Here is a 24,826-nt window from a genome sequence, read left to right as displayed (position 1 = left end):
AGGAGACAATAACTTTGTTTTCTGATAAGCCAAAGAGGTCTATTTTTGTGTCCAATATAGGGAGTAGCTTGCCCTTCCCCAATAACTCTATTTATTAGTGTGAATATATTTTAATAATAAAATTGATATATATGTAAATTTATTTTAATCTAATTTCATTGAACCCTCCTTAAAAAAAGGCCTTTGGATTGCTCTCGGATCTGAATTATGGATTTCTGCATCGTGTCCCCAGATTGATGTCGAGGCTATAATTCTGTCAGGATTTCCTCCTGGTGTCAACCTGCGACGCTGCGGCTGGAGTGTTTCATAATTGGCATCACCCCCCCCAACCAGAATTACATCCTGGTACGTGCCCCAGGGCTGGGCGGGCTCAGTCCAGAATGTCCCTCCTTCTTAGCCTGAATCTGAACTCGAAGGCAATGGCTAAATTCTGAGCGAATCACCAAACTCTTCAGTTGAAAATTAAAGGTGGTGGGAATGGAAGAGACAGATGAGGACAGAGGAAGGAAAGGAAGCTCTACCCCTGAGGGGAAGGAAAAGGCAGAAGGAGCACACAGCAGCAGATGATCCCATCTCCACTGTAACCAAACATCTTCTAAGAATTCCCTGCCTATCCTCTGCCCTGGGGTCAAATACATTGGCATTACTTACTAAGTTGTTAGAAGGCGATTTTCACTCCTTGGTGAGTGGAGATGCATTGACTTTCAAGCTGACCCTAAATCAAACTGGTTCTTGGACACCCGCCCTGTGCCCTTCTGGCTGTGGGTGCTGGCTGCCACGCTGGGCGCAGTGCCCGGGTCAATAAATAAGATAACCAGCGCGGGATTCCCTCACCCAGGGTCAACCGCTGCAGCTTTCCTTCAGAGCCTGCGACATCCATCTTCAGGTAGACTAAGAGCTGACAGGGGAGCCACTGGGCTGGCTGGGTGGTGAGGACCTTAGAAGAGACGGAGGACGGGACAGCTGGACCCTCGGCTGATTGGACTGTCTCTGGCAGTGGGGAGAGGGTGGGAGACTCAGGCGGAGACTGCTGTGTCCCTGCTGCCTGGAAGGGAACAGATGTTTGGCTTCCCACTGGGAAACCCTCCAGCACACAGAGGGATTTAATTCACAGTTGAGGAGAACTGGGGGGGGGGGGGGCGGAGAGGGCTCTGCAGGTGAGATCAGGTCAAGGGACTGGGCAGGCTTACATCCAGGGCCTCTCCCATCCTGACTCTGATGGGGTGAGGGAAGAGGGAGCAGGGGCCAGGAGCCAAGGAGTGTGGCTGCCTCAGAAGCCAAAGAGAGGCAGGAAACACCCTCCGGCCTCCAGAAGGAAGCAGCCCCTGCCACCTTGCTCACAGCCCTAGGAACTCCGGGACAAAATGTTTGTCTGTGAAGACTTAGCCAAGAGCAGGAAACTGACGGACCAGCTGCACCATTCCCAGACCCAGAGACCTACTCAGAGACCAGTTATCTGCATAGAGAGGTCACCTGAAAGGGGAGGGGAAGGTCTAAAGTTAAAAAACAGGGCGGGGGAGGCAGTGAATACATTTTAGAAAAAGAATCACTGCAGGAAACATCAGGCTGTCCGGTGAAACCCTATCAATATGCCCAGCATGGCAGAGCGGCAGGCGCTACGGTAGGAGGACTCAAAGTGAAAACAGGGAAGGGCAAGCCTGCGGGAAAGCCAGCAAGGCGTCAGGAAGGGCAGGCTGGGCGGACCCCACCCCGCAGCAAGGCAGGGAAGGCAGAGCCAGCAGAGACAAACAGCCAGGAGGCAATACGTGGCCTTCCAGGAGGAGAAAGCCAAGGAATTAGCCAGAAAAGTACTGACGTCTCCAAATACCGTAAGTGGAAAGGATTCATATGGTCCAGAGAAAAGGCGGAAAAAAAAGAAAGAGAACCAGGTCTGAGGCTGGGATGTGGCCTGGTAAATGAACAGAGCGGGGACAGGAGAGAGGGAGGGAGAGGAGAGAGGGAGGGAGGGGGAGGGAGGAGAGAAGGAGGGGGAGGGGACCCCGACACAAGGAGCACATCTGAATGGAAAACCACCCTGGGGCCTCCAGGCCCTGAAGACCTCAGAGCAGAGTGGTGGTGACTGGGGACCGTGTGAGGAGCTGGAGGGTGTGGTCAGAGAACTCTTGCCAGACGCTGTGTACAGTGAGGATAACAGAGAGCCTTCTCCAGTACAAGAATTTGGGAAGCTGAGTATTCATGCAGCCCAGCTGAAAATGACTCCAAGACATAATCCATTCAGATGAAAGATGAACCAGTCGGTAAACAGGATGGAACATGTAAACAGCAGGTGCTGGACTCTTACTCCAGTTTCAGAGATAGTGAAACTGCATAAGTGTAGCCATCACACCTGAAAACAGAAGATAAACTGTTGTGTTTCTTGAAAGAAAAGCTTAATCAATGCAGATTGAAACCAATAATCTGCCTATGATAGGTTGGCATGAAAAAAATGCCCGGCGGTGCCCTCCCTGCCCCCCACCCTCAACTCGAGAAGTGGATCAGGAAGGGGAGTTGATCATTTTCTTCCATCTTTCATCTGAAGGCGTCAAGGCTTCTGTTGCACTTCAAAATTGACAAATTGAGGAATATAGGTTTGATGGAATCATGAACAGACTGGTAGCACTAGAAGCAGATGATTTATGTATGTGTGTATGTATGTATCTATTTCAGGACTGGGGATTGAACCCAGGCGCCCTCCTACCAGCCACATCCCAGCCCTTTTTATTTTTTATTTTGAAACAGGGTCTTGCTCAGTGGCTGAGGAGGTCCCGGGACTTGCAATCCTCCTGCCTCTGCCCCCTGAGAGCCTGGGATTACAGGCGTGCTTGCTGCTGGCTCACGGATTCTAAAGGGGGCAGGGGGAAAGCCTAAATAGCAATGACAAACCCCAAAGAAAGCACACACCATAAGGAAGGACAGGAAACAAAAATAAGTAGGAAACACTCAACAATTCAAGGAAAAAGGTAATCGGATCGCATTAAAAAAAAAAAATCAAACCCAGTTTCATTCTGTCTACAGTGGGGACAAGTCTACAGCTCCACTTGAGCCCCAGAGCTTCCGAATAGCTTTGGAGTTGTGTCAACAGCAAAAAAAAAAAAAAAAAAAACAGGGGACAGGAAATAGACGAGAGTGAGAGAACCAGGCCCCAGCAGACCCACAGACACCAGGCTGTGGGCTTATAGAACACACAGCATACTTCGTCTCCCCCAAACTGCACAGGAAAAGTGGGGAACGAGGCTCTGAAGACAGAACAGGCAGAAGAAGGCCACCGTGTGGGACAGCAGCAGCCAGCAAGGCCACCTCAGAGATCCAAGACTCCAGGTTAGCAGAGGCCCAGCTGAGGATCCACTCAGCTGTGTGTGAGTCCCCCAGGGCCCAGAGTGGGCACCACCTACGCCAGTGGCTACAGACAGGAGCACCTGAGGTTTGCTGGAGAGTAAGCCCAGGGCCCTCCTCACTCCACCTGCTGAGCTGGCTCCTCAGAATGAAGGGCACCCTCTCGACAGAGGATAAAGCATAGGCTCTTGGGCTGAAGTAGGCCAACCACAGTTGAGGCCCAAACAGGGCTTAGCTAAAACAATGCACCCCGCCCCCCATGCAGCAAGAGGCCTCCTCTCACCCACCCACTTCCCACTGGCCCTGGTGAGGCCTTGGCCCTCCAGCAGGAGACCAAGCACCCTCCTGAGGAAGTGAGCAGCTCAGAGGGAAAGACCCCAAGGAGGGAGGCCCTAGGAGATCCAGGAGATGGCCCTAGAGTGGAGACATGTGGTGGGCCATGGGAACCCAACACTGGGAGAAGGAAAGGCAGATGAGGAAGAATGAAACAGAATTTTGAAAGAAAAAGGCAAGAGAAACATCATGTTGGAGGGGGAAACCTCTCTTCCCTCACTCTCCACCAAAAACAAGCCTGTTGTTGACATTTTCAAGAGATAATCCATGTAGTAAGATCAAGAAACTACAAAAGGAATATTGAGAAAATAAAAGGAGAACTCTGCAAAAACTCTCAAAGATAGACAGTGCAAGAGGGAAAAGTATATTTTAAAAAATATCTAGGGAGCTGGAGTTGTGGCTCAGAGGTAGAGCACTCGCCTGGCACGTGTGAGGCCCTGAGTTTGATACTCAGCACTACATATAAAAAAATAAAATTAAAAAAAGTTATCTAGAAGGATGCTTACCATGTGTGAAGCACCACCACCAAAAAAAAAAAAGAAGTTTGAAGGGCAGTCTTGGAGATGCAGCGCCCAGACAGCAGGCTCTCCAGAGACAACCAAATAAGAGAAGGCAATCACCACCAAGTCCAGAGAACTGCCACACCCCAAGGACACGGGCTTTCTGGCCAAGTTCAGCACAATGGAGTAAATCAGACCCATACCCAGGACATAATAGAAACTTCCCCCCGAGATATCAGAACCTGAGACAAACTCCCAGAGAGGAAAAGGTAAGAGCGTCTGGAACCCATTAGCAATGGACTCCTTAACAGCATTACTGGTCAGATTCAACACAGGGGAAAATGATTTCCAGCCTGTAATTCCCTCCCAACCAAACTTTTTTTGAAGAGACAAAAAAAGACACTGTCAAACACACAAGGTGCCAAAATAAAACAAAACAAAATTTTACCTCCCTATAACCTTTTCTGGGAAGCTGTTGGGAGATGTGCTCATTTAAAACAATATAATAAACTGAAAGCAAAATCACATATGAAATATCTAACCAGGGAGAAGCTGAGGGGAACCTTCAGTCTGACGGCGACGGGGGATCCCAGGATGGCACCGTGTGCAGGCAGAGGGCGTGCTGCTCGCTTGGCGCCCTGCATCTCAGCTATGACGGCCCGGTGCTGTCACGCCATCTTCTGCCTGGAAGCAACTGGAGGATGTACTGTGGCCAACCAGGGGAGCCTGGGGGAAAGAGATGTGTCCAGGAACCAGGGGCCCCAACTCAGAAGGAAGGTAAAGGGAGGCCCTCTGATTTTAGTAAGGGAGAGTCCTAGGAGGTCTGCCAGGCAGTAAGCCCAGAGAAACCCAATCCAAGCAGGAGAGTAATGGCAGTCACCAAGAAAAAACTGGAACCGACAGATCACATACTGTGATGGGCATTGTGGAAAAGGGTTCTGAGGGGCTACTATGTGTGGAAATTTCAACAAATGGATACACAGAAAACTCAGTAAGTGAAAAAGCGAGGCAGCTATTAATTTTAGGAAAAAACGAAAGGTAAGAAAAGAAAGACAAAAGAGACAAAAGTCCCACTCCTTCAGGGAGGTGGCTCCCTCAGCAGGCTTCTGGAAGAATGGCACAGCTGCGTGTTTGCAGCTCACGGGGCTGAACCTGGTCCTGTCCCTAGAGCTATGAAGAAGACCGCAAAGGGGGCCTTTTCTTTTCAGACACTGACATGCAGGGTTCGTTACTGCAGAAGAAGGGAAGAATGAGTGCTGGAGTCGATGAGTAGCAGTCATCGGTCTCAGACAGTCACTTTCACCAAAATACATTTCACAGAGCACGGCACTAACATGAACCTCGGTGTGCCGAACAATACGGCACCAAAACATTCAGAATAAAAACTACGGAAACACAGTAAAAAGGAAAAGGAACACAATATTTAAGGGACGGTAACAAATCACTTAGTCCTTGATGGACTGATAGACAGACCACCACCACCACCCATGAGCAACAAAAGAGGTAAGGCGAGAAAAGACCCAAATTATAAAATTAATAAGGTCGACTTAATATATATAACTTTAAATTAGAAAGACATGTTATTTTCAAGTACCTACTGAATAAGTATCCACAGAAAACTTTCAAAAAATTTGAGGCTATACTTAAATTCTCCATACTCTGTAGTAAAGTGAAACACTAATAATAAAAGTTGAAATAATAACAACGAAATGCCAATGACATGAAAATGTTCAAACTCCTAAACAACTCTCGAGTAGAAAACTCAGCTATCCCTCCAGAATATCTTTAAAATAATGAAAACATTATGCAAGAAGAACAGGAGACACGGCTACAACTGCAAAGAGAGGACAATTCAAAGCCTTCACCACTTCAGCACCAAACCAGAAACACAGAGAATGAGTGGATTATGCATTTTGCTTATATTTTATAGAAAGAACAAAGTAAACTCAACACAAAAAGAAGTCATTAATCAAGAGAAGCAAAAGTTCATGAAAATAGAATACAGGTAAATCAGTAAAATTGATTTCTTTGGCAAACTTTCTTTGGCAAACAAAACAGAAAAGAAAAAACAAACAAATAAACAAAATCCAGGTTACTAGTTAGAGCAATCCTCAAAGAAAAAAGAAAAAAAAACACATAAAACTAGCAATAATAAAAAAAAAATGACCACAGGTGCAGAAGAAAATCTGAAAACACCACAAGGTGTACAAATCATGTTAATGCCCTTAAAGACACAGTGGGGGAGAAGGGCTGGTTTCCTAGGAAAAGACTCATCGCGGGGCTGGGGAGATAGCTCAGTTGGTAGAGTGCTTGCCTTGTAAGCATAAGGCCCTGAGTTCGATCCCCAGCACCCCAAAAAAAAAAAAAAAAAAAAAAAAAAGACTCATCGCATGAGAAAAGAGAGAAATTAAAATAGAACAGGGACTGGGGTTGTGGTTCAGGGGTAGAGCACTTGCCTAGCATGTGTGAGGCACTGGGTTCGATTCTCAGCACCACTTACAAATAAATAAAGGTTCATCAACAACTAATAAAAATATTTAAAAAAATAAAATAAAATAGAACAAATGCTGTGAACCAAACCAAGTTGTTAACAAGCCACCTCTGCTGCAAAAGACCCACTCCCAGGAACAGTCAGCGTGAAGTCGTGAGAACTCTTCAGGATGAAGAGAGAGAATGGAGACCTGGGGACCATCGCACCCTGCCACTGAAGCCTGACAGCACAAAAACTCCAAATGCTCGGACCCACATTATGCACATAAATGAAAAAACCCTAGATAAGAACAAGCCCAGTACATCCCAGCCAGAGTGGGTTAGTGTCTCAATGCTGTCGTAATATAGTGGCTGCTTAAAATCACTCAGACTTACTATCTCACAGTTCCTGTAGGTCAGAGATCCAGCTAAGGCCAAGGTGGCCAGGGCTGTGGTTCTCGCCAGGGTTCACTGGCTGTCCCTGGCCCCCACTGCCATCTTTGAGCCAGTAGAGGTGTGTCAGATCCTCCTCTGCTTAGACTCTCTCCAGCTTCTTCTCCTGTCCTCTGTGCTTTAAGGGCTCATGTGATTATTTTGACCTGCCCAGATATTTCAGGGGGACCTCTCTATTTTAAGGTCAATTGACCAGTAACATTAATTACATTTGAAAAATCCCTTTTGTCACATAACATTCAGAGGCATGACAGCTGGGGGCAAAGGTCACCAGGGTCAAAAGTCTACCTGCCACAAGCAGTTTTGAAAGACTAATATGCCATGATCCAGTGAAGCCTGACTTACTGTTAGAAAACACATTGACATAAGTCATTATATGAATATGTCAAAATTTTTAAATTTTCTTAAAATGGACTTTATAAAATTCAATATCACCTTCAGACATTTTACATTCATGGAGCCCTAATTCTGCAACTTTATAAAAAATCATATCCCTCAAACCAAAAGCCTGTGGCACAGTGATGCTGCCCACCAAGACAGTCCTTCAAGTCAGGAAAACAGCCCTCAGCCAGGCCCTGGCTCTGTGAGCACTGCCCAGCCAATAAGGTGCCAAGCAAGGGAAGCAGTGTAGCTGAAAGAAGGGCAGGGGCAGAAGAACCAACTGCAGGGACAGGCAGAGGGTTCTAGAAGGAGGAGCACAGAATCAATAAGGGAAAATCAACACCATTTCTGTTCTCCGAAAAACCCTAGAAAATAAGGAGGAGAAATTACTTCATCATCATCTCGACAAGAACAACCACAGATAACATGGCCCAGAAATATGCTCAACAGTGTGACCTCAGGAAAGTGCTGCTCATCCCAACACACTCCATGCCGGACCCCACGCATCAGCTTACAAACGGAAGTCGGCTCCCATTCAAATCCCCACGGCAGTCTTCCCTCACCCTCATAAAAGTATCACAGCCTACACCAGGAGTAATACGTATGTAAATAGATAACAGAGCAGCGAGAGGGCCTCGTCCTGCGTTCACTGTTGAAACATGTGACCAGCGATGGAGCCGAGCAGGGTGGCACTGCTGCAGAAATGGATATGTGGGAAACAGGAAGTTCAGAAAGGGACCCAAGTATTTTGAGAGGCTGGACATACAAATGGACAATGGCCAGATCATATATAAAAACAGAACTGGAACCCACAATCCAAAACCACTGCCCAGGAAGTCCAGCAAGGAGCCATGGGCCCCAGGAGTCAGGACCCAGCTTTCCTTACTTCTGCCACCATTTCTAATGTATAGAAAGCCAAATACACTCCCCTCCCAATCATGCGGGATGCCCACTTTGAGTGAGCCAGGCCAGCTCTGCGGGCCAGCAGCCCACACTCAGGAGGAAGCCACCCTCGCCCCCTTGCCTGCCTGCAGGTTCTTCCCCCTGCTACCATGAGCTCTGACTAGTATCCTGGCCTTGGCTGGTCTTCATTTCTTTCCATACTCCCTACAACTGTGGCTCCTCTCAAGCTCAAACCAGTGGAGGAAGGACAGACTATTCGACAACATTCAACATGGTTTTGGAACAAATGTTGACCACTGGGACAGAGAAGACTCACTCTGCATACCCACAGAGAGACAAATACCGAGGGTATCAAAGATGTAAGAGCAAGAAAGTTCAAGCGATCTGCTATTTGTTGATCTGCACAACAGTCTCACAAGGCAGGCAGGACCGGTATTTATCTCCACTGATGGATGAAGAAATCAGGTCCAGCAAGGAGCGTGAAAACCAGGACTTGAACCCAAGCTCGACTCCGAGCACGCAGGGCAAGGGGCGCGCGGGGAGGGGACAGGCAGAGCAGGCTCCATTCCACCACGAGAGCACGGGAAGACTGCTGTAAGCTGGGCCTGTCGGTGGACCCAGTCCCCTGAGCCCGAGGAGAACGCCAGCGCACGCCCAGGCTGAACCCTGGCAGGGGCAGCTCACCGGTTGGGAACGTAGCCCAGGCCGTCCAGCCTTTGTGCTTGGTCCACGTCCCGCGGGAAGCCGTGCAGCACCCACCCTCTCTGCACGCAGTCCTGCTGGTCCAGGCGTTCGGTCAGCATCTTCAGGATGACGCTGTCAGGGACTGCAGAGGAAGGAGGCGAGTGAGGGCTCTGCCTGCTGCTCTGTGGCCCTCGGGCCGCGGCCTTCCTGGCCCACAGGCTGACCTGCCGGAGAGGCGTGCGTAGGTGGAGCCCCTTGGACCCACCTGGGCGAGGTTGTGGACACCTGTTTCCAGTTTCCTCTGAGTCCTAGCAATGAGAGGTGCGGAAGAGGCCTGTCTGCCTGAGGTGGGGGATGCCCTGGGTGACCTTGACCTTTCCCTGACCTTGACAAGACACCATCGCCATGGGTGGCCAGGGTGGTTCCCAGGCCTCCAGTGGCAAGTGGGCCGTTGCCCTATCACTAAAGACCTAACCTCCTCCCAGAAGCCCCACCTCCCATACGGTCATCTTGGGGTTAGGTTTAGACACAGCCATTCAAGGGGGACACAAACATTCAGGTCACACAAGGGTGACCACAAGGGTCCCCACAAGGGTCCAGTTTTACAGCAATCACTTTTCACAGGAGAACACAAAACCCTGTCTAAAGTTCTAGTGTTCCTCAAATGTGGTCTAGTTGGTGCCCCGGCTGCTCTCTGCTAATTTGGATCCACAAGCACCCCTGCCCCTTGCCATCCCTGGTTCTCCCCTCCTCGATCCTTGGACCCAAGTATCTCTCAAGAATCTTTTGTAACTGGAGACTGAAATAAAGTCCCACGGAGAAGAGACATGGAGAAGCCTCTTGTTGACATTGCGGCGACTGACATTTCCTGAAATTCATACCTTTCTTCCCAGACTCATTAAATGTCCTCTGTTGCTGATGTACTGCGTTCTAGCGATTTGCACTGCATTTCCTGCACTTTGCACTCATTTTCCCAGAAACACTTGGTAAATATTACCACTGTTTGCTGTGAGGTGGGCCCCAAGTGGGCTGGTCTGCAGGAGCAACAGTGACGGAGTGTTCGCAGTTTCTCTGGAAGCTTCTGCATGGTTCTCTGCCTACTGAATGTCCACGGCTAGCAAGTGGCCCTGAGGCACCTTTGAAGCCTCAGAGGCCCCCAGGCTGGCAGGCAGGTGAACCTGGGGGTGAGTGATAAACCACAACTGCGACTCTCCTCCGTGCCAGCACGTGCTGGGTACCACCCCTGTCACCAAAGAACCGCAAACCTTATCCCAAGCAATGTGTACCTCACTGAATTTGGTCTTTCTCCTGTCTCCCACCCTTTCTTCTCTAGTTCCTAGGAAGGAACAGAAGAGGGAACACGTGGCTGGCCTAGATGAGAAGTTGCTGTGGCTGATTCTGTCCTTCTCCTGGCAGCGGCTCTCCAATGCCCACCCCCCAACCCCCATCAGACCAACAGGGCCTGGCGAGCTCTGGACCCTGCCTTCCTGTTCACGAGCCTCCCTTCCCCTTCCCTTTGTCCACTGCATCCTTTATGTGGGCCTGGTCCAGGACAGGCTTTGCCCTGGGGCCTTGGGACTCAGGACCAGGGAAAATTCCCTCCAGAGAAGACTCCAAGGTCCGGTCCCAGCCTGGGCTGCACCTGTACTTACCATCCTCCTTCCCTTGTTCTGGGTAATTCTCTGGTTCACATCTGCCTCTCACAAAAGGCAGTGGGTCCCACAAGGACAAAGGACTAGGCCTACTAACTTCCTGTGCCCAACACAGTGCCTGGCACATAGTAGATAGGGAATAAGAGGCCTCCCTTCAAAAGCGTCACTGCGGCTAACCAAACAGGACCAGCCTGACTGGCCGCAGAAGCTGCCATCAGGGGGAGAGCCCGGGCTCCAGCCCAGCCCTGACCTGCGGACTCCCACCAGTCCCCGCAGCCCGACTCTCATCTGTTGCAAGAGGACAGGGGTCCGCTATGAGGGGTTAACACCCTGTATAAAGTTCTGGCATGCAGTAGACACTCTATGGCTTAGCTTTGATCCAGATGTGTGTCAGGGAGCAGGGCTTCATGAATATTTTCTGGTTTCTCTGTGGCCAGGGAGCCTAGGACGCTGACCGCAGGCCAGCCTTGGAAGTTAGAGACCACCAAATGATTTAGGGACCTCAGCTGAGGTGTTTGGTTACATCCCAGGGTTGTAACCCAGTGACCTCCTCTCCTGTCCCCAGTAGGAGTTGTCTTTACTCTAGGGTCAGGAGCCTGGAGCCGGGAGCTACCCAGCACCTCCAAAAGCTCCAAGGCCCAGAAAATCAGGGCTCCACTCGGGAAGGGCTGGGGTGTGGGAGGTAAGTTCAAAGGTCCTGTGTGCTTAAATAATCAGTCTCTATTCTAGAAACCTTGTGATTAGGAACACTGGGGTGAGAATTTGCCATGGACCTTTCCAGTCTAGGTCCACCTGGAATATTGGTGGGTACTTTCACCTAGAAAAGAACTCGTGCAGAAATAAGCCTTCCCAGGGCTCCTCCAGGGCGTGGTTATCAGCACGTGGGTGGTGCCAGACAAGGTGCTCAGCTCTGTTTTGCACATTAGGCGGGACTCCAGGGCCCTGCCCTCTGCAGGTCTGTGTTCTAGGGGGCGGGGACAAACAACCCACAGGTGGCAGCCCCTGCATAGAGTCGTGAGAGTACCAGGCAGAGAGGGCAATGGTGGAGGCTGCTGGCTTGTCTGGGCTGAGGTGGCCTCTGATGCAGTCACGTTTGGCTGAGATCCAAATGTGGACAACCCAGGCCCATTAAGGCCTCGTTGTTCAGTGGTGAGGACAATGTGGGGCCAAGTATTTTCCGATTGTTCTAATAATCAGACATTGGAAGCCAAGATGCCCCAGAGGCCTAGCCTGTGAACTGCAGCTTCTTGAGGGCCTCAAGGTCATCCCCAGGACCTCCCGCAGTCGGGCAACTGAGGCCTGATGAGGTTGTGGCTGAAGTGACTTGCCCTCAGCTGATCTAGTGCCTCATTGCCCAGTGGCCCTGGAGCTCCCAAGCCTCTCAGGAAACCCCCAGAAAACCCAGTGCAGAAAGGTTTCGCAGCTGGGGAAGAATGGGGACCAGTTAGGCTTCCTTTCCTCCAAAGAGACTTCTTTTTTTCTTTTCTTTTTTTTGCCCTGTTGGTAAACAAAGGGATACCTGGAGGAAACTTCCCAATTTGCATCAAAATTTAAAAGTACCTTCCCTTTGACCCAGCAGTCTTAGTCTAAGAATGCACACCTATGAGCTGACAGGCCAGAAAGGAAAGAGGTTGTAAAGGATCCGCTTCAGCATGGTTTACATAGTGAAACCGGGAAGCGCACAGCGCCTGTCACAGAGGACCGAAACCAAGGCCAGGCATCTCAGCAGCAGGAGGCTGGCAACCGTGAGGAGCCCTCCTCCAGCGGGGAGCTCAACAACTGGCCTGATCCAAACACACAGGAAAGAGGAGCGGCCCACCTGATGCTCATGAGTCAACCGATCCCTCTGGTTGCGGAGCTCAGGGCCCCAGCATGAAGAGGGGACAAGGACACCATTCAGTACCGTCCTGGCTGGAAACCCACAAGGCATGGGAGAAGTAGGAAGAGCTCAGGGGCAGCCAAGAGGGGAGGCCACTTATGGGGAGACTGGGAAGCAAGCGAAAGCAGAAACAGTCCAACTTGAACAGAAACCACAACAAGCCCCTCTTGAGGAGGCAGCAGATCGCGACTCCCAACGCTTCCTGCAGGACTTGTGACAACTGTGAGTCCATGGGTCCTCTTTGCTGTGGCGGTGATTCAACGCCTGCCTTCCTGAACTAGCACCCCAGGGGCACCGCAGGGCCGTGGCTCCCAGCCGGACAGCAGACCCAGGAGTCCTGGCTGAGCTGCCCCACACCAGGTGGGCCCTGCTCAAGGAGGCTAGGTGCTGGTGTGCATCCTCGGGAACAGCTGCGGGCTCATCTGCAGCACAGGGCTCCAGTTAGGTGCCCCCGATGCCAATCAACACGCCCCTGCCAGGGACCAACAAAGCCAGCTCCCTTCTCTCATCAGGAGTCAGTCTGACGCCCTCCTGTCCCAGTTGAGTCTCCCTTCCTGAGAGATGTCCCAGCAGGAGCCTTACCAGGTCCTAAGAGAATGGAGACTGATCCGGAAGACCCTTCTCTCTGTGATCCCTTCCATCTGCACACAGTAATCTATTCTTGAGTTAAATAAGCATCTGAGAGACACTGGCTGATGCCTGGGATTTGCTGGGGGTCTGGGTGGGGTGGTTCCAGATGCAACAGGGGTGGCCTCGAGCACATGGGGGTTCAAATGCCAGCTATGGGTCCCCAAAAGAACATTATTCTCTTTTCATTTAAAAAGTGTTGTTTGAGCTGGGCAGGTGGCACACGCCTGTAATTCCATCTGCTCAGGATGCTGAGGCAGGAGGATCCCAAGTTCAAGGGCAGCCTGGATAACCTAGCAACACCCTGACTTAAAATTAAATAAAAATCTCAGTGGCAGAGGGTTTCCTGGCATGGGGAGGGCCCGACAACAACAACAACAACAACAACACACACACATACACACAATTATTTGGATAAATGGATCCAAGAAATGTGGCATGTATATATATATATATATATATATATATATATATATACACATACATAAAATGGAGTATTATTTGGCCATAAAAAAGAATGAAATCATGTCATTTGCAGAAAGATGATGGAGAGAGCTGGAGACAAAAGACAAGACACAGAAAAACAAGTATCACATGTTTTCTATTATGTGGGGTCTAGAAAAAAAAGCTGGGGCTGGGGATACAGCTCAGCTGATAAAGTGCTCACCTCACAGGCACAAGGTCCTGGGTTCAATCCTCAACAGCACAAAAAAAAAAAAAAAAAAAAAAGAAAAGAAAAGAAAAGAAAAGAAACAAAAAGCTGACATGAACATTTTAAGGAGACTAGACGGGAAGGAGGAAGGGGAGTGAGAGGGGTAGCAGGGTGGGTGGATATGATCGACGTGCGTTATACAGCTGTATGAAACCTCACAACAAAACCCATTATTCTGTGTGGTTACTATGTATTTATAATTATAATTTTAAAATCAGCTTAAAAAGTATGTTGCAGTCCGCCCTCTGGTTCTGGGGATGGAATCGGGCCCCTGCTCTGGATAAGTAGTCCACCACTGGACCCAGCCCCAGCCCCGGTGCTGACGTTCAAGAAAAGGAAACCAAGGCCTGAAGGAGGCGCCTGGCCGCCGTGAGACCTTCCACAGCAAAGGCCGCCTTGTGCCAGGAGCTGGTTCCCACTCCGGGGCGCCTGGGCGTGGGTGGCCCCATCCCTCGCTGACTCCATGGGTCTAGAAAGCTCTGCCCGGACAGTCCTGGCAAAGCTGCCCTTCTCTGGGGCGGCGGGCTGTGTTGGCCTCCTTGGGAGGAGGCGAAGGAGCTGGGAGTGCCCGGCCAGACGACGAAGGACACACCCCTCAGGACGCTGCCTGGGAGGCCCCGCCCTCGCCCAGGCAGCCCCTCCTGCCAGAAGCATCAGGCGCAGTCCAGGGGAGGGGGACCCGAGGACCCGTACCCAGCCTGCAGCTGCACTGGCCCTGAGGCGGCTGCTCTGTGCCCCTGTCCCTGCTGCCCGCTCTTCCTGTGGGCCTTGCGCCCACCTCCCCAGCCCCGCTTTGAGGGGCTCGACACGACACGGGTCCGCTCGGCTGCTGGAGTTTAGCGTCCCCTTGGTAACGTCCACTTACCCTTATCCTCCTCTCTGAGACCTCTCGGGCTGTGAAGTCCTCCACCATTAAGTCAGATGCCTCGGGCTTGATTCCTGGGTTTGACAGTTAACATCTTACCCTTCCTACGGGCGACGCCAAGGGCTCCCTCTCTGGAATGTCCTGTCAGCCCTGAACTCAGCCAAGTGCAAGATATAAGTATCCCATTATTTCACGAGGCCACGCCACGATTTAGGTTTTTTTTCCTCAAGCTCCTCCATGGAAGATGGCAGCCCTCAAGTTGGCCTTGAGTTTATCAAAATCTCAATCACTGAGTCCCTGCTGGCTGGGGGTGCTTGGCACGGGGTCGATGGGGAGACAGGCCGGCAGGGGTTGCTCCTGGGCCCTGCGGTCCTGCCAGCTCTCTGTCCACTCCCGACCCTGGCTGCGCTCCCGTCTCAAAGGCGGAGCCTGGGTAAAGGCCAGGGTCCGAGGCCGCGAGGCTTGCTCCTCTGCACACCCGCCCACTCTCCAGACAGGCGGCACCCGCTCCACCGCCTACCCACAACGGGGATTGGAAGGGACTGACCCCTACCAGGTGGCTGGTGGGTCCTCAGGCGTGTCCAGCCCCCAGAGTGGGGAGTGGGGTTGTGGAGGCCCGGGACACCCAGGCTGCGGGCACCTGCCCTGGAAGCACAGCTCCCTGCACTCACTGCCTGCCGTCTGTGTCACCGCAGAGTCCTGGGGCCACAGCATTCTGCCCATCACCTAGTGTCCTTAGGCTGGGGCTAGGTTGGGGGACAAAATCAGGAGGGGCACTAAGGTCACTGGGGTTCTCAGGCAGGTAGGACAAAGGGCAGAGGAAAGGAAAGGGGTCCCTCAGCCGCGTCTACAGGTAAGGGCCCCAAGGCTGCCGGCAGCCTCCTCGGCACCCTGGGCCCACGGGGAAGAGCTGGGCACCTCGGCACACACGCCTGACACCCACGCCCCCACAGCCCACCTGAGCGCACTACGCACACGCCCACGCGCACGCACTGCGCCCCACGCCTGCGGCCTCCGCTCGGACCCCGCACACCGCACGGCCCTTCCTCCACACCTGCCCTCGCCCTCCAACCCCCCTCCTCCGGCCCTGCTGAAGTCACTGTGAGGGTGGCGCCAGTTCTGTGGGCGCCACAGGAATTGCCCCCTTCCCAGCACCCCGCACAGCTCCTGGGCTGCCCTGCCTCTGAAGGGGCCTCTGGGGACCCAGGCGGGCTGGACAGAAAAGAACAGGACTGGAGGAGAAGGAAGGGCGGCTTTTGGTTTTGTTTAATTTCTTTGATGTGTCAAAGAAGGGGGGTACAACCCCCTGTCCCCGGCAGGGTCTCTTCCCCAGAAAGCTGGGACCCCCGAGCTCTGCCCAAGGATGGAGCTGGCCCTTCAGGGCACTGCCTAATATCCCTGAAATTCCGTGAGAGCTAAATGAAGGATTTCTGGGAGATAATCCCTCTCCGGGAGGTACTGCCTCCTGGCAGCCCAGGCTGCAGGCCTTCCCGCAGCTGTAACCGGAAGTCAGGAGCGTCTTGGACCTGCTGGGCCGCCAGGTGCGCCCTCAGCAAGGCTGTTTGTTTGTTATGTAGTGCCACCTGCTGGTCGAACAGGGAGCCTGCGCCGAGTGCGCATTTCCCAGCTAGGAGGACCTTCTCGGGACCCGCAGGGGAGAGGACGAGAAACCAGTGCACTGGGCACCTGTGCAGGGGGCAGAAGCCTGCTGGCTCCAGCTGCCTCCTCGTGGACTTAGGTCCCTTTCCCAAATAAGCCCCTGTCTCCCTGGCTCCCCTACAAGAGGAAGCAGCGACTTCTAAGGCTGCCGTGTTCTGAAAGTCTACACAACATCTGCATTTCTTCATAAGGGCACTTGGGGTGACGTGAAAGAAAACAGGGCTGGGAAACACCAGTGCTTCAATACTGGGGCGCTGCATCCAGGGCAGGCCACTCGAGTGCCTGGGGCTCTTGGTGCTGCGCCCACTGGGCACTCACCCTCAGAGTGGCTGCCCCCTTCTACCACTCCCTGTGCTGTGCCCACGCAAAAGCCCACCCAGCGCTGACACACCCACACTTCTGTAGCAGAGCTGCCCAACAGTGGACGCCTCCATTTCTCGTTTGAATGAAGTTTTAGACGAGAAAAAAGACCACTCAAAAAAGGGTGTTCTGTTAATAACTGGTGCTGCACTTAGCAAACAAAAAGACTTTGTTAGCCACACGGCTTACGACACCCTGGTAATCATTCTTATCTCAAAATGAATTGAGAGTCTGTGGGAAAGTGAGAAGACAGTGACGTAGAGTGGGTGGGACTGCCCCAGGCGAGGTGTATTTACAGTCTACACTGCAGAGTTTAAGGAGCATGATCTTCCCTGCATTTGAATGAATGTGGGGCTCAGAGGCAGTGACGTCAGGGTCCCGGACAGAGAAGACGCAGCGCTGCGCTTATCAGTAAGTACGTGTGCTATGGCGCGGGGAGCCCAGCTCTGGTCTAAGCATGCATTTACCCCAGCAAATATTCACTTAGGTAGCCATCATGACAATCCTGTGAAGGAAGGAGTGTAGCGTCCCACTTCAGGAAACAGGCACAGAAAGAGGAAATGACTTGCCCAAGGCCACCGAGCTATCACTGGGTTAGTTTGGAGTTTGCATTTAAATCCAACTGAAAAATCCATCCTGAAAGGAACAGAATTGGATTTTCAGGTCTTGGGGGAACAGAGGTCTAGCTTCTAAGAATCTATAAGGCTGTGATCTGCCCCACAGGCATCCCAAGCAAACCTGAACCTCTCAGATCAAGCCCTCCCTGGCGTGCTGGATTAAAGACGGCCACGCCTTCGTTGCTGCCCTGCTCACGGTGGAGGAAGGGGCTAACTCCCCTGCCCTGTGTCTGAGGCTGGATCCTCAGGAGCCTCGTGGCTTATCAGCGTTTCTCACTCCTGCTTTCCTCGGACCCCTTGGAATGCTAAGCAGGCTCTAGGGAAGCCAGCTACCAAGGAAGGAGGTGCTGGCTTGCAGCTGCCAAGCCATGAGGAAGCCAAGACAGCCACCTGGGGGCTGCAGGGAGAGGGCCAGGCTGGGAATGAGGAGTCTGCTGGGTACCCCAGCCCAGCAGATGCAGTGTGCAGACAGATCAGAGAAACAGCTGGACACCCAAACTGAGGTGCAGAGGTGGGTGGGGTCCTGCTCCTCAGTGGTTCCAACTGTGCCAACTAGGTCCACGTCGGTGCTGAGCAGCCAGCCCTCCCTGCCGCCCTGCCCCAGATCCTTACCACTGAATCAGGAACTAAGCATCGTTTTATGCCATTAGATTGCAGGGTAGCTTGTTGTACCTAAGTAGGTCACTGGGGCTCAAGAGTTAGGGTAAACTGGAGCTTCACCAGTTCCTGGGTACCACAGAGACCAGGCACCCAAAGCTGGTGGCAGTCACAGGACGAGTGAGACCAGAAGAAACCCCTACACGCGTGCCCAACAGGACTTGCCACCCCTGCCCTTGGCACCCCTGCCCTGCCCCTGCTACTGCGATGACCATGAAGGCTTCCACTAATCCCGGCAGCCAATTCCTGCCAGCTGGTGCCGTGCACTGGGCTTCCATGGTACAACGTAGCAACCAGCCACTGCGAGCCCTGAGCACTCACAGGACAGATGTGGAGGCTGAGGCTCCTGCTGAGGCCACACAGCCCGGTGCTTCCAGAGCCCAGACCGCATTCAGTGCCACCCGGACCGACACTGCCTCTCTAGAAGCCCATCAGGCTGCACACTGCCCCCTCAGCCCAACTCTCACCTCCCTCAAGACTGAAGGGGTCTCACCTGCACAGTGCCTGGCACTGTCCACACCACAGGGACCCAGGCCAGCCGCCACATGGTCACTCACTTGTTCACAAACATTGGCTGAGCTCCCCAATGGCATGGAGCCTGCAAGTGCTGGGGAGCAAGTCACCTCCCAGCCCCCACCTGTGGAGCAGAGTCATCAGACAGAGGGCAGGAGCAGAAATGGAGGGACTCTGGTGTGTGTGGGGTCCCTGACAAAGTCCCTCTTGCCTCCCAGTAACCCAGCCAAGACTGGCAGCCAGGGAGGAATCAGAGTTCTGCAGCCAAGATCAGGGACGGGGCCCTATGAGGAAGCTCTCCCGCCCCACCTTCTACCCTGGGTGCTCAGGACAGCCTGCGCGAGTGGGTGGTGGGACAGACACTTCCCTCCTCCATGCTCTGGGAAGCTCTTCCCCCCCCTCCCCCCTCCCACACCCTCTGCCTGGTCTGCCCAGTGTCCCTTGTCACCCACTGCCCTTCACTGCCCCTTCTCACTCAGAGCAGCAGAGACAGGTGCAAAGCTGCAGGCAGTGGTCCCTGGGCTCTCCTCCCTCTTCATCCCTTGCACAGGGACACCTCAGAGCTGGCTTCTAGGTGACAAGCCTTGTAAAACTCCTGTCCCTGAACCTGGATCTGTAGGTACAGAGCAGTAGGAGGTCACTGGGGGGGCAGTCTCTTCTCCGCAGGCCCCACCTGCAGCCCTTGGAGAAAGAAGCCAGTGTCCTCCCTGTCAGTGGAGATGTCCTACTAGAGGGGAAAGGCTTCCAGCTACACCCGCCCTGGGCTGCTCCAGGAAATCTCCTGCCTGGCAAAGCAGGGCTGGGCCTCCAGGGTCTGGCCTGTCTGAGACAATTTCACAGCTGAGTGCGTTGGAGGTTTCGTTCTTCTCTGAGGCCACAGTGGCTGCCCTGGAGAGGGAAATGCTTTCGGAAGCCCTGGCCAGAGCAGGAGGGCACCTTGCACCTCTGGGCTCTCCTTAGACTTCCCAGAAATGTCTGGGTTTAGTTGTGTTGTGTTTTTTTTTAAAGCCAGATCCCTGACACACAGCAAGCACTTGGTAAGCATCAGCCTAGCAGGAGGACGTGGGGCTGCCCTGCAGGGCCAACCCTGTGCCCACAATGCCACAGTTGGTGGAGAGAGAATTTTGTTGGCTGGATGCAGGAATGAATCAAGACCCCTCACTGCCTGCCTCGGTTTCCCTGCTGCACTAGCCTTTGAACAAAAGGCTTCTTGACCTTTCAGTGCCAGGCACTGCCCCTCTGGCAAGACACCACTTAGATAATGTGGAAACACGGCGTACACCTTGGCCCTAAAAGACTTGTTTAAAAAAACAAGGAGCCGACTCTCGGGTGTGAACCTGTTGATGCGCAGTGGGGGTCGTGTCCACCCCTTTACCCAACTGCTCTCATTCACAGGCCCTCGGGTCCTTGGAATGCAAACAGCACTTTCAGACCCGCCGACCACTTTGGCTAGCTCGACTGTGGCTTTCTCTCAGGCTGAAAAAGACTCCTACCTATTTTCCATAAGGAAATCTTTGTAGCAATCCCAGCGGAAAAGTCAAAAGTTTGACTTGAAAAAAGAAGCTACTTCAAAAGCATTGTCAGACCGAGGTGAGGTTCCTTGAAAATGCATACATTACAGGGGGCAGCCACTAATCAACCTCTAGGCCACCTCCAGTGGGGCCTCTGGCTGGGGGACACCAGAGGGACACATGCCAACACGCATCTGGGGGAGGCAGGGTGGGGAAAACCCACGTTGAATAAAAAAGTAAATTAGTGTGTTTATGACTTACTGCTTGGACTGCGTGTGTGTGTGTGTGTGTGTGTGTGTGTGTGTGTGTGTGTGTAGAAAAATGAAAGAAAAATGTAGAGTTTTTTTTTCAATAATAAAAAGGGAGTTGCTCTGCGGGGCCCCTAAAGCTTGTGAAAAATTAAACTCGACGGATTCAAACTGTCCTATTTCCACTTCAAAAGGGAAGAGGCACTGAGCTCTTCCCAACTTATCTTCAAACGCCCAGCACCCTAGAAAGTTTCTGCAAAAAAATAAAGGCTCCTGTTCCCCCAAGCGCTGTGCTGGTTACTGTGCCCACTGTCTCTCCCTCCACTAATTATACCCCTGTGAGTCTATTAATCAACTGGTAAATTATTTAGAGAGGCATGCGCTGTGTTCAGCTCCTACAAACACCACTCGGAAGGCTCCCTGGCAGCGGGCAGAGGTCCCCCTGGGTCTCCCCTTTGCGGGAAGACGGCTCGTAGCTCGCCAGGCTCCGCCGCTCCAAACAAGAAACAGCATCCGCTTCCTGCTCAGATGGGGAGATTTACTTCGTCTTTCAACTCAGCAACTCTTTGCAAGTTTTTAACAAAAGAGAAAAGCAGGTCTATTGTCGGATCTTTAGTGTGCATTTAGTGCTGAGAATATTAATTCCCTAAAAAATGAAGCACTTGGGCTGGGCTCTGATCTGGGCCGCCTGGGACCTGGACTAGGGGAAAACTCTCAAAATCGCTGGAAAGCACCCCAGCTGTGTTCCGCACTGAGTTTGCCTGGGCGAGAACTCATTACCAGAGAGCGCGCAAGTCAGGCCTCCAGGCTCCCTGGAGTCCCCTCCTCTCCTCAGGTTCTATCAGGCCATGAGGGACCTTCCCCAGACTGGAATGTTCAGGAAATTGAGGGTGTGCAGGTAATGCTCATAATGATCTGCCTTCCACACTTTCTTCTGCACACCAGGACTTTGGCTTTGGGGAAAGTTATTACACCAATTAAATGGCCGTGTTCACACCTGAAAGGGTGCGTGTCGAGGAGTCTGGGCCTTCCTACCGTGAACTGCCGTTCTGTTGGTCAGGGGCGGGTGAGCTAGGAGCGCACTGCAGCCTGACGAGAGAGACCCCTGTAGGGGGCTTCCACGAATGGTCGTCCCCCACTCCAGGAGGGATGGGGGATGAGAAGAGCCAGAACCCCAAAAGTCCCCCTGCAGGGGTCACTCTTTGGCCGGTGGGGCCCTGACACTTCCACCGTGTTCTGAGCACACTAGAAGGGGCTCATGATGAGCATCTCACACATGTTGAGCAAAGACTTAAACCAGAAGAACAAGAATCGCCTCTGGCTGGTTTGAATCCTGTCCTGGGTAGCCGAGCTCCGGGGGAAGCCTAAGCAACCTGCAAGGATGAGCACGAAGACGGAGACCTAGTAGCTCGCCTGCTTGACTCTGGAGAGAAAACCACTCTGCCCGCATCCCGGGCACACGGGCAGTTGAGGCTGTCGGCGCCCATAGCCTCAGTTCGGCTGATACAGAAACGGCTGAGGAGCTGTTTTTCCAAAAGCTCCACATGTCTTTGCTTTGTGTCTCGTCCAGGCACAAGTGACAGGAGCTTTCCGGCGAGGAGGGCTGTATGACTTAAGCTCAACCTGCCTGTCCTGTGCAGACCGACCCTGTGAACTGTGCTGGTGGTGTCCGCGTAAAGAAGGCCGCATGGAGCCCTGGGGACTCCAGGTGGCCTGTTCACGGCAGCTAAGTCAGAATGAGTCGAGGAGGTCAGACTGATAAATTTCAAAGCCCAGGGCACAGAATATGCATCTCCCTGTCCCTCTGTCCATGGTGCCATCACCAAGAGCCTGGGCTCAAGAGATTGAAGATGAACTAAGATGCGGCCTTGAAGTCCTTTGCCCAAAAAATGTGGGAAGAAGGGAAAACAGCACAGTTATTAATTCTGCAGCCGATTCCAAAGGAGGTGTTGGCAGCACTCGCGAGGAGAGAAAAGAGCACAACCGAGTCTGTAGAGGTCACGGCTGGGACTCAACCTCAGAGGCCTGCTGGGGAATAAGAGGAGGTGGCTCCCGAGGGAAGGTGACTCTGGATCTGTTCCAGCCAGCCAGCCAGGGTGTGAGGACTGCCAGCGTGGCAAGGAGCACGACAGTAACAGAATGGCACCTCTGGGGCACGCGGCTCCAGGCGGGTGGCTGGGCAGGAGCCTGCCACTCCAGGGATCCCCAACATGTGAAAAGTAACCAAGAGGCCAGCAGCGTGGGCAGAACAGAGTCCCCACAGAGGAGGCCTCATACTCAGAGAGGCATGGGGCGTGTCCCCGGGAAGCATCCACCTTGTCTGGCCTGGGGTTGCCAAGGATGGGCAGCTGGACTGTGGTCTGCTCAGGTGGTGACGAGTGTCACCCTCTGACTGAGGTCACTCCGTCTTTACAATGCCCTCTCCACCAGTCACACTCCCTGCGCCATGTGGACGGCAGTAGGGAAGGGGCTGGGTGCTCTCCCAGGCTCCCAGGAATGCCACCAGCACCAAGGGCAGAGGTACCCGAAATGCACCTGAGGTTTGGGGAGGCGAAAGGTGAAATCTGAGGTGCCAGAGTGGACCCCCAAAGGTGACAGGGAAGCAGCCATAACCTCCCTCTTCCAGAAGTCCTGAAGTCTAGTGGTACACCAACAACTGTCCTTGGGTGTTCTGGATGGACCTTCTGTCTTGGGGTGGTGTGGGGATGACCCCCTTCCACTTCTGCCTCCACTTGGTCAGCATTCTTCCTAAGGCAGACCTGGGGGCTATCTCCCTGTCCCCACCAATATGTGGCCATGCATTGGGTGGCTTCCCAGAGCTGGCCTTGGAGGGTGTTAGAAAACCCAACCATGGTCTCAGATCCCAGCTGAATCTCCATGCAAGGTCCCAGCCTGTGGCACCCCTGATGCTTCAGGGACTGTCCCCTCTTGGGCTCAGAACACAGGGTGTGGGCAAGGGACACGGCTTTTCACCACACAAAACCTGAGCAGGTGCCCCCAGGGGCAGGGGGACCCTGAGTCACAGACATTACTGATACCCTAGGCAAGAACCTGGGCAGCCTCCGCCAGGCCACAAACAGCAGTTACTCAGAAAAAAGCAAGGCTGTGGTTGGCTAGGTAGGTCCCCGTTCAGTCGGACCTTCTCTTCAAACCCAAGTTCTATGAAGAGTCACTTAAATGCTCTTCCTCAGTTTGCGAGTGGCTGGGTGGTCCTTGCCAAGCCTGGGTGGTGCAGGCTCCTCCCTGGCCAGCCAAGAGCTCTGCTTTTCTCTGCGGCATCTCCACATCCCACTAATGAGACCCTGTTAGTGGTTATGAATGCAAATGCATTCTTTGTTATCCCTGCAAGATCAGGATCAGCGAGATGACAGGATTTATTGCTTCTGTTAGGAAGATATGATACTGGTTGTTGTTGTGTCTTTAATTTTGTAGGAAGAGCAAAGGTATAGAGCTACATAGTCTAAACAAACAAAGCCGTGAAAGAAAAAAGCACAAAACACTGAAGATGGAAGCTAGCCAGGTCTCTCCAACTTCACAGGAAAGGTGAAGGTGCACTCAGTCCCCTTGGAAGTCACCAAAAATCAGAACCCAAACAAACCAAAACCCTCTGCACCTGGACCACCACTGGCACTCCCTGTTTTTTTTTTTTTTTTTTTTTTTGCGGTGCTGGGGATTGAACCCAGGGCCTTGTGCTTGCGAGGAACTCCCTGGGTTTGTTCTTGGTGGGGGGTTAAGCCAGCTGTGCCTAAGGCGCAGATGGGCCCAAGGCAATTCACTTCTGTCTCTCTAAAGGGAAGAACTAGCAATTGTTCCCACTCACCTCACAGGTACTGATGGATAAGTGAACACCGTGGTGCCCATACCTGATGGTCCATTAGGCTGTGCTGCTGCAGGGGCCCGGTGCTTTGGGAGGCAAAAGGTGATGAGGCTTCCTGGTCAGATGGTGATGAGCATGGAGGAAGAAACTAGAAGGTCAAGTGCTCATGACCTCAGAAAGAATCAAATCAACATCCTAGTACGACCTCCTTGGGGACCACAACACTCCAGGACATCTGAGAGCTAAGGGCTGCGGCACATCACCATCCCCAACAATCACTAAAACTGCACAATCTCATGATGTGATTTGAAATATATAGATAAAATATAGCACGTGGGTATACATAAATTAACGGAAAATTTACACAACACTAATATGCAAAGAGCACCTACAAACCAATTACAACAAAAAATCGCTTAATTGAAAAATGGTGGCTAGGGGTAGTGACCACTGGAAGAATACTCGCCAAGCAAGCATGCGGCCCTGTGTTTAAACAGCAGCACTGAAAAAAAAAGAGCAAGCGAAGATACATACAGGTCAATAGGCCAAGGCCACAGAAGGGCAACTGACAAGAGAGGAAATCCACACCGACCGTCTCATCAGAATTTATTCAACCTTACCAATATCACTAGAAATCAAGAGACCACAATTAG

General features: G+C 52.5%; 1 protein-coding gene across 6 annotated transcripts in view; it reads right to left on the bottom strand.

The window, feature by feature from the left end:
- The window catches only part of Ak8 (adenylate kinase 8), a 118,554-nt gene that overhangs the window by 41,178 nt on the left and 52,550 nt on the right, over positions 1 to 24,826 (bottom strand). For 5 of the 6 annotated variants that reach the window (XM_047525150.1, XM_047525153.1, XM_047525155.1 and 2 more), the window contains one exon: positions 9,057 to 9,198. In XM_047525150.1, coding sequence (XP_047381106.1) covers positions 9,057 to 9,198 — 142 coding nt within the window. Of the gene's footprint in view, positions 1 to 1,997; positions 2,348 to 9,056; positions 9,199 to 24,826 lie in introns of those variants that run through there. The other variant, XM_047525154.1, reaches the window with a different exon arrangement.

The sequence above is a fragment of the Sciurus carolinensis genome, chromosome 14, assembly GCF_902686445.1.
Source record: "Sciurus carolinensis chromosome 14, mSciCar1.2, whole genome shotgun sequence".
NCBI lineage: Eukaryota > Metazoa > Chordata > Mammalia > Rodentia > Sciuridae > Sciurus > Sciurus carolinensis.
The sequence above is the reverse complement of the archived record's forward strand: the minus strand, read 5'-3'. Positions and strand labels throughout refer to the sequence as shown.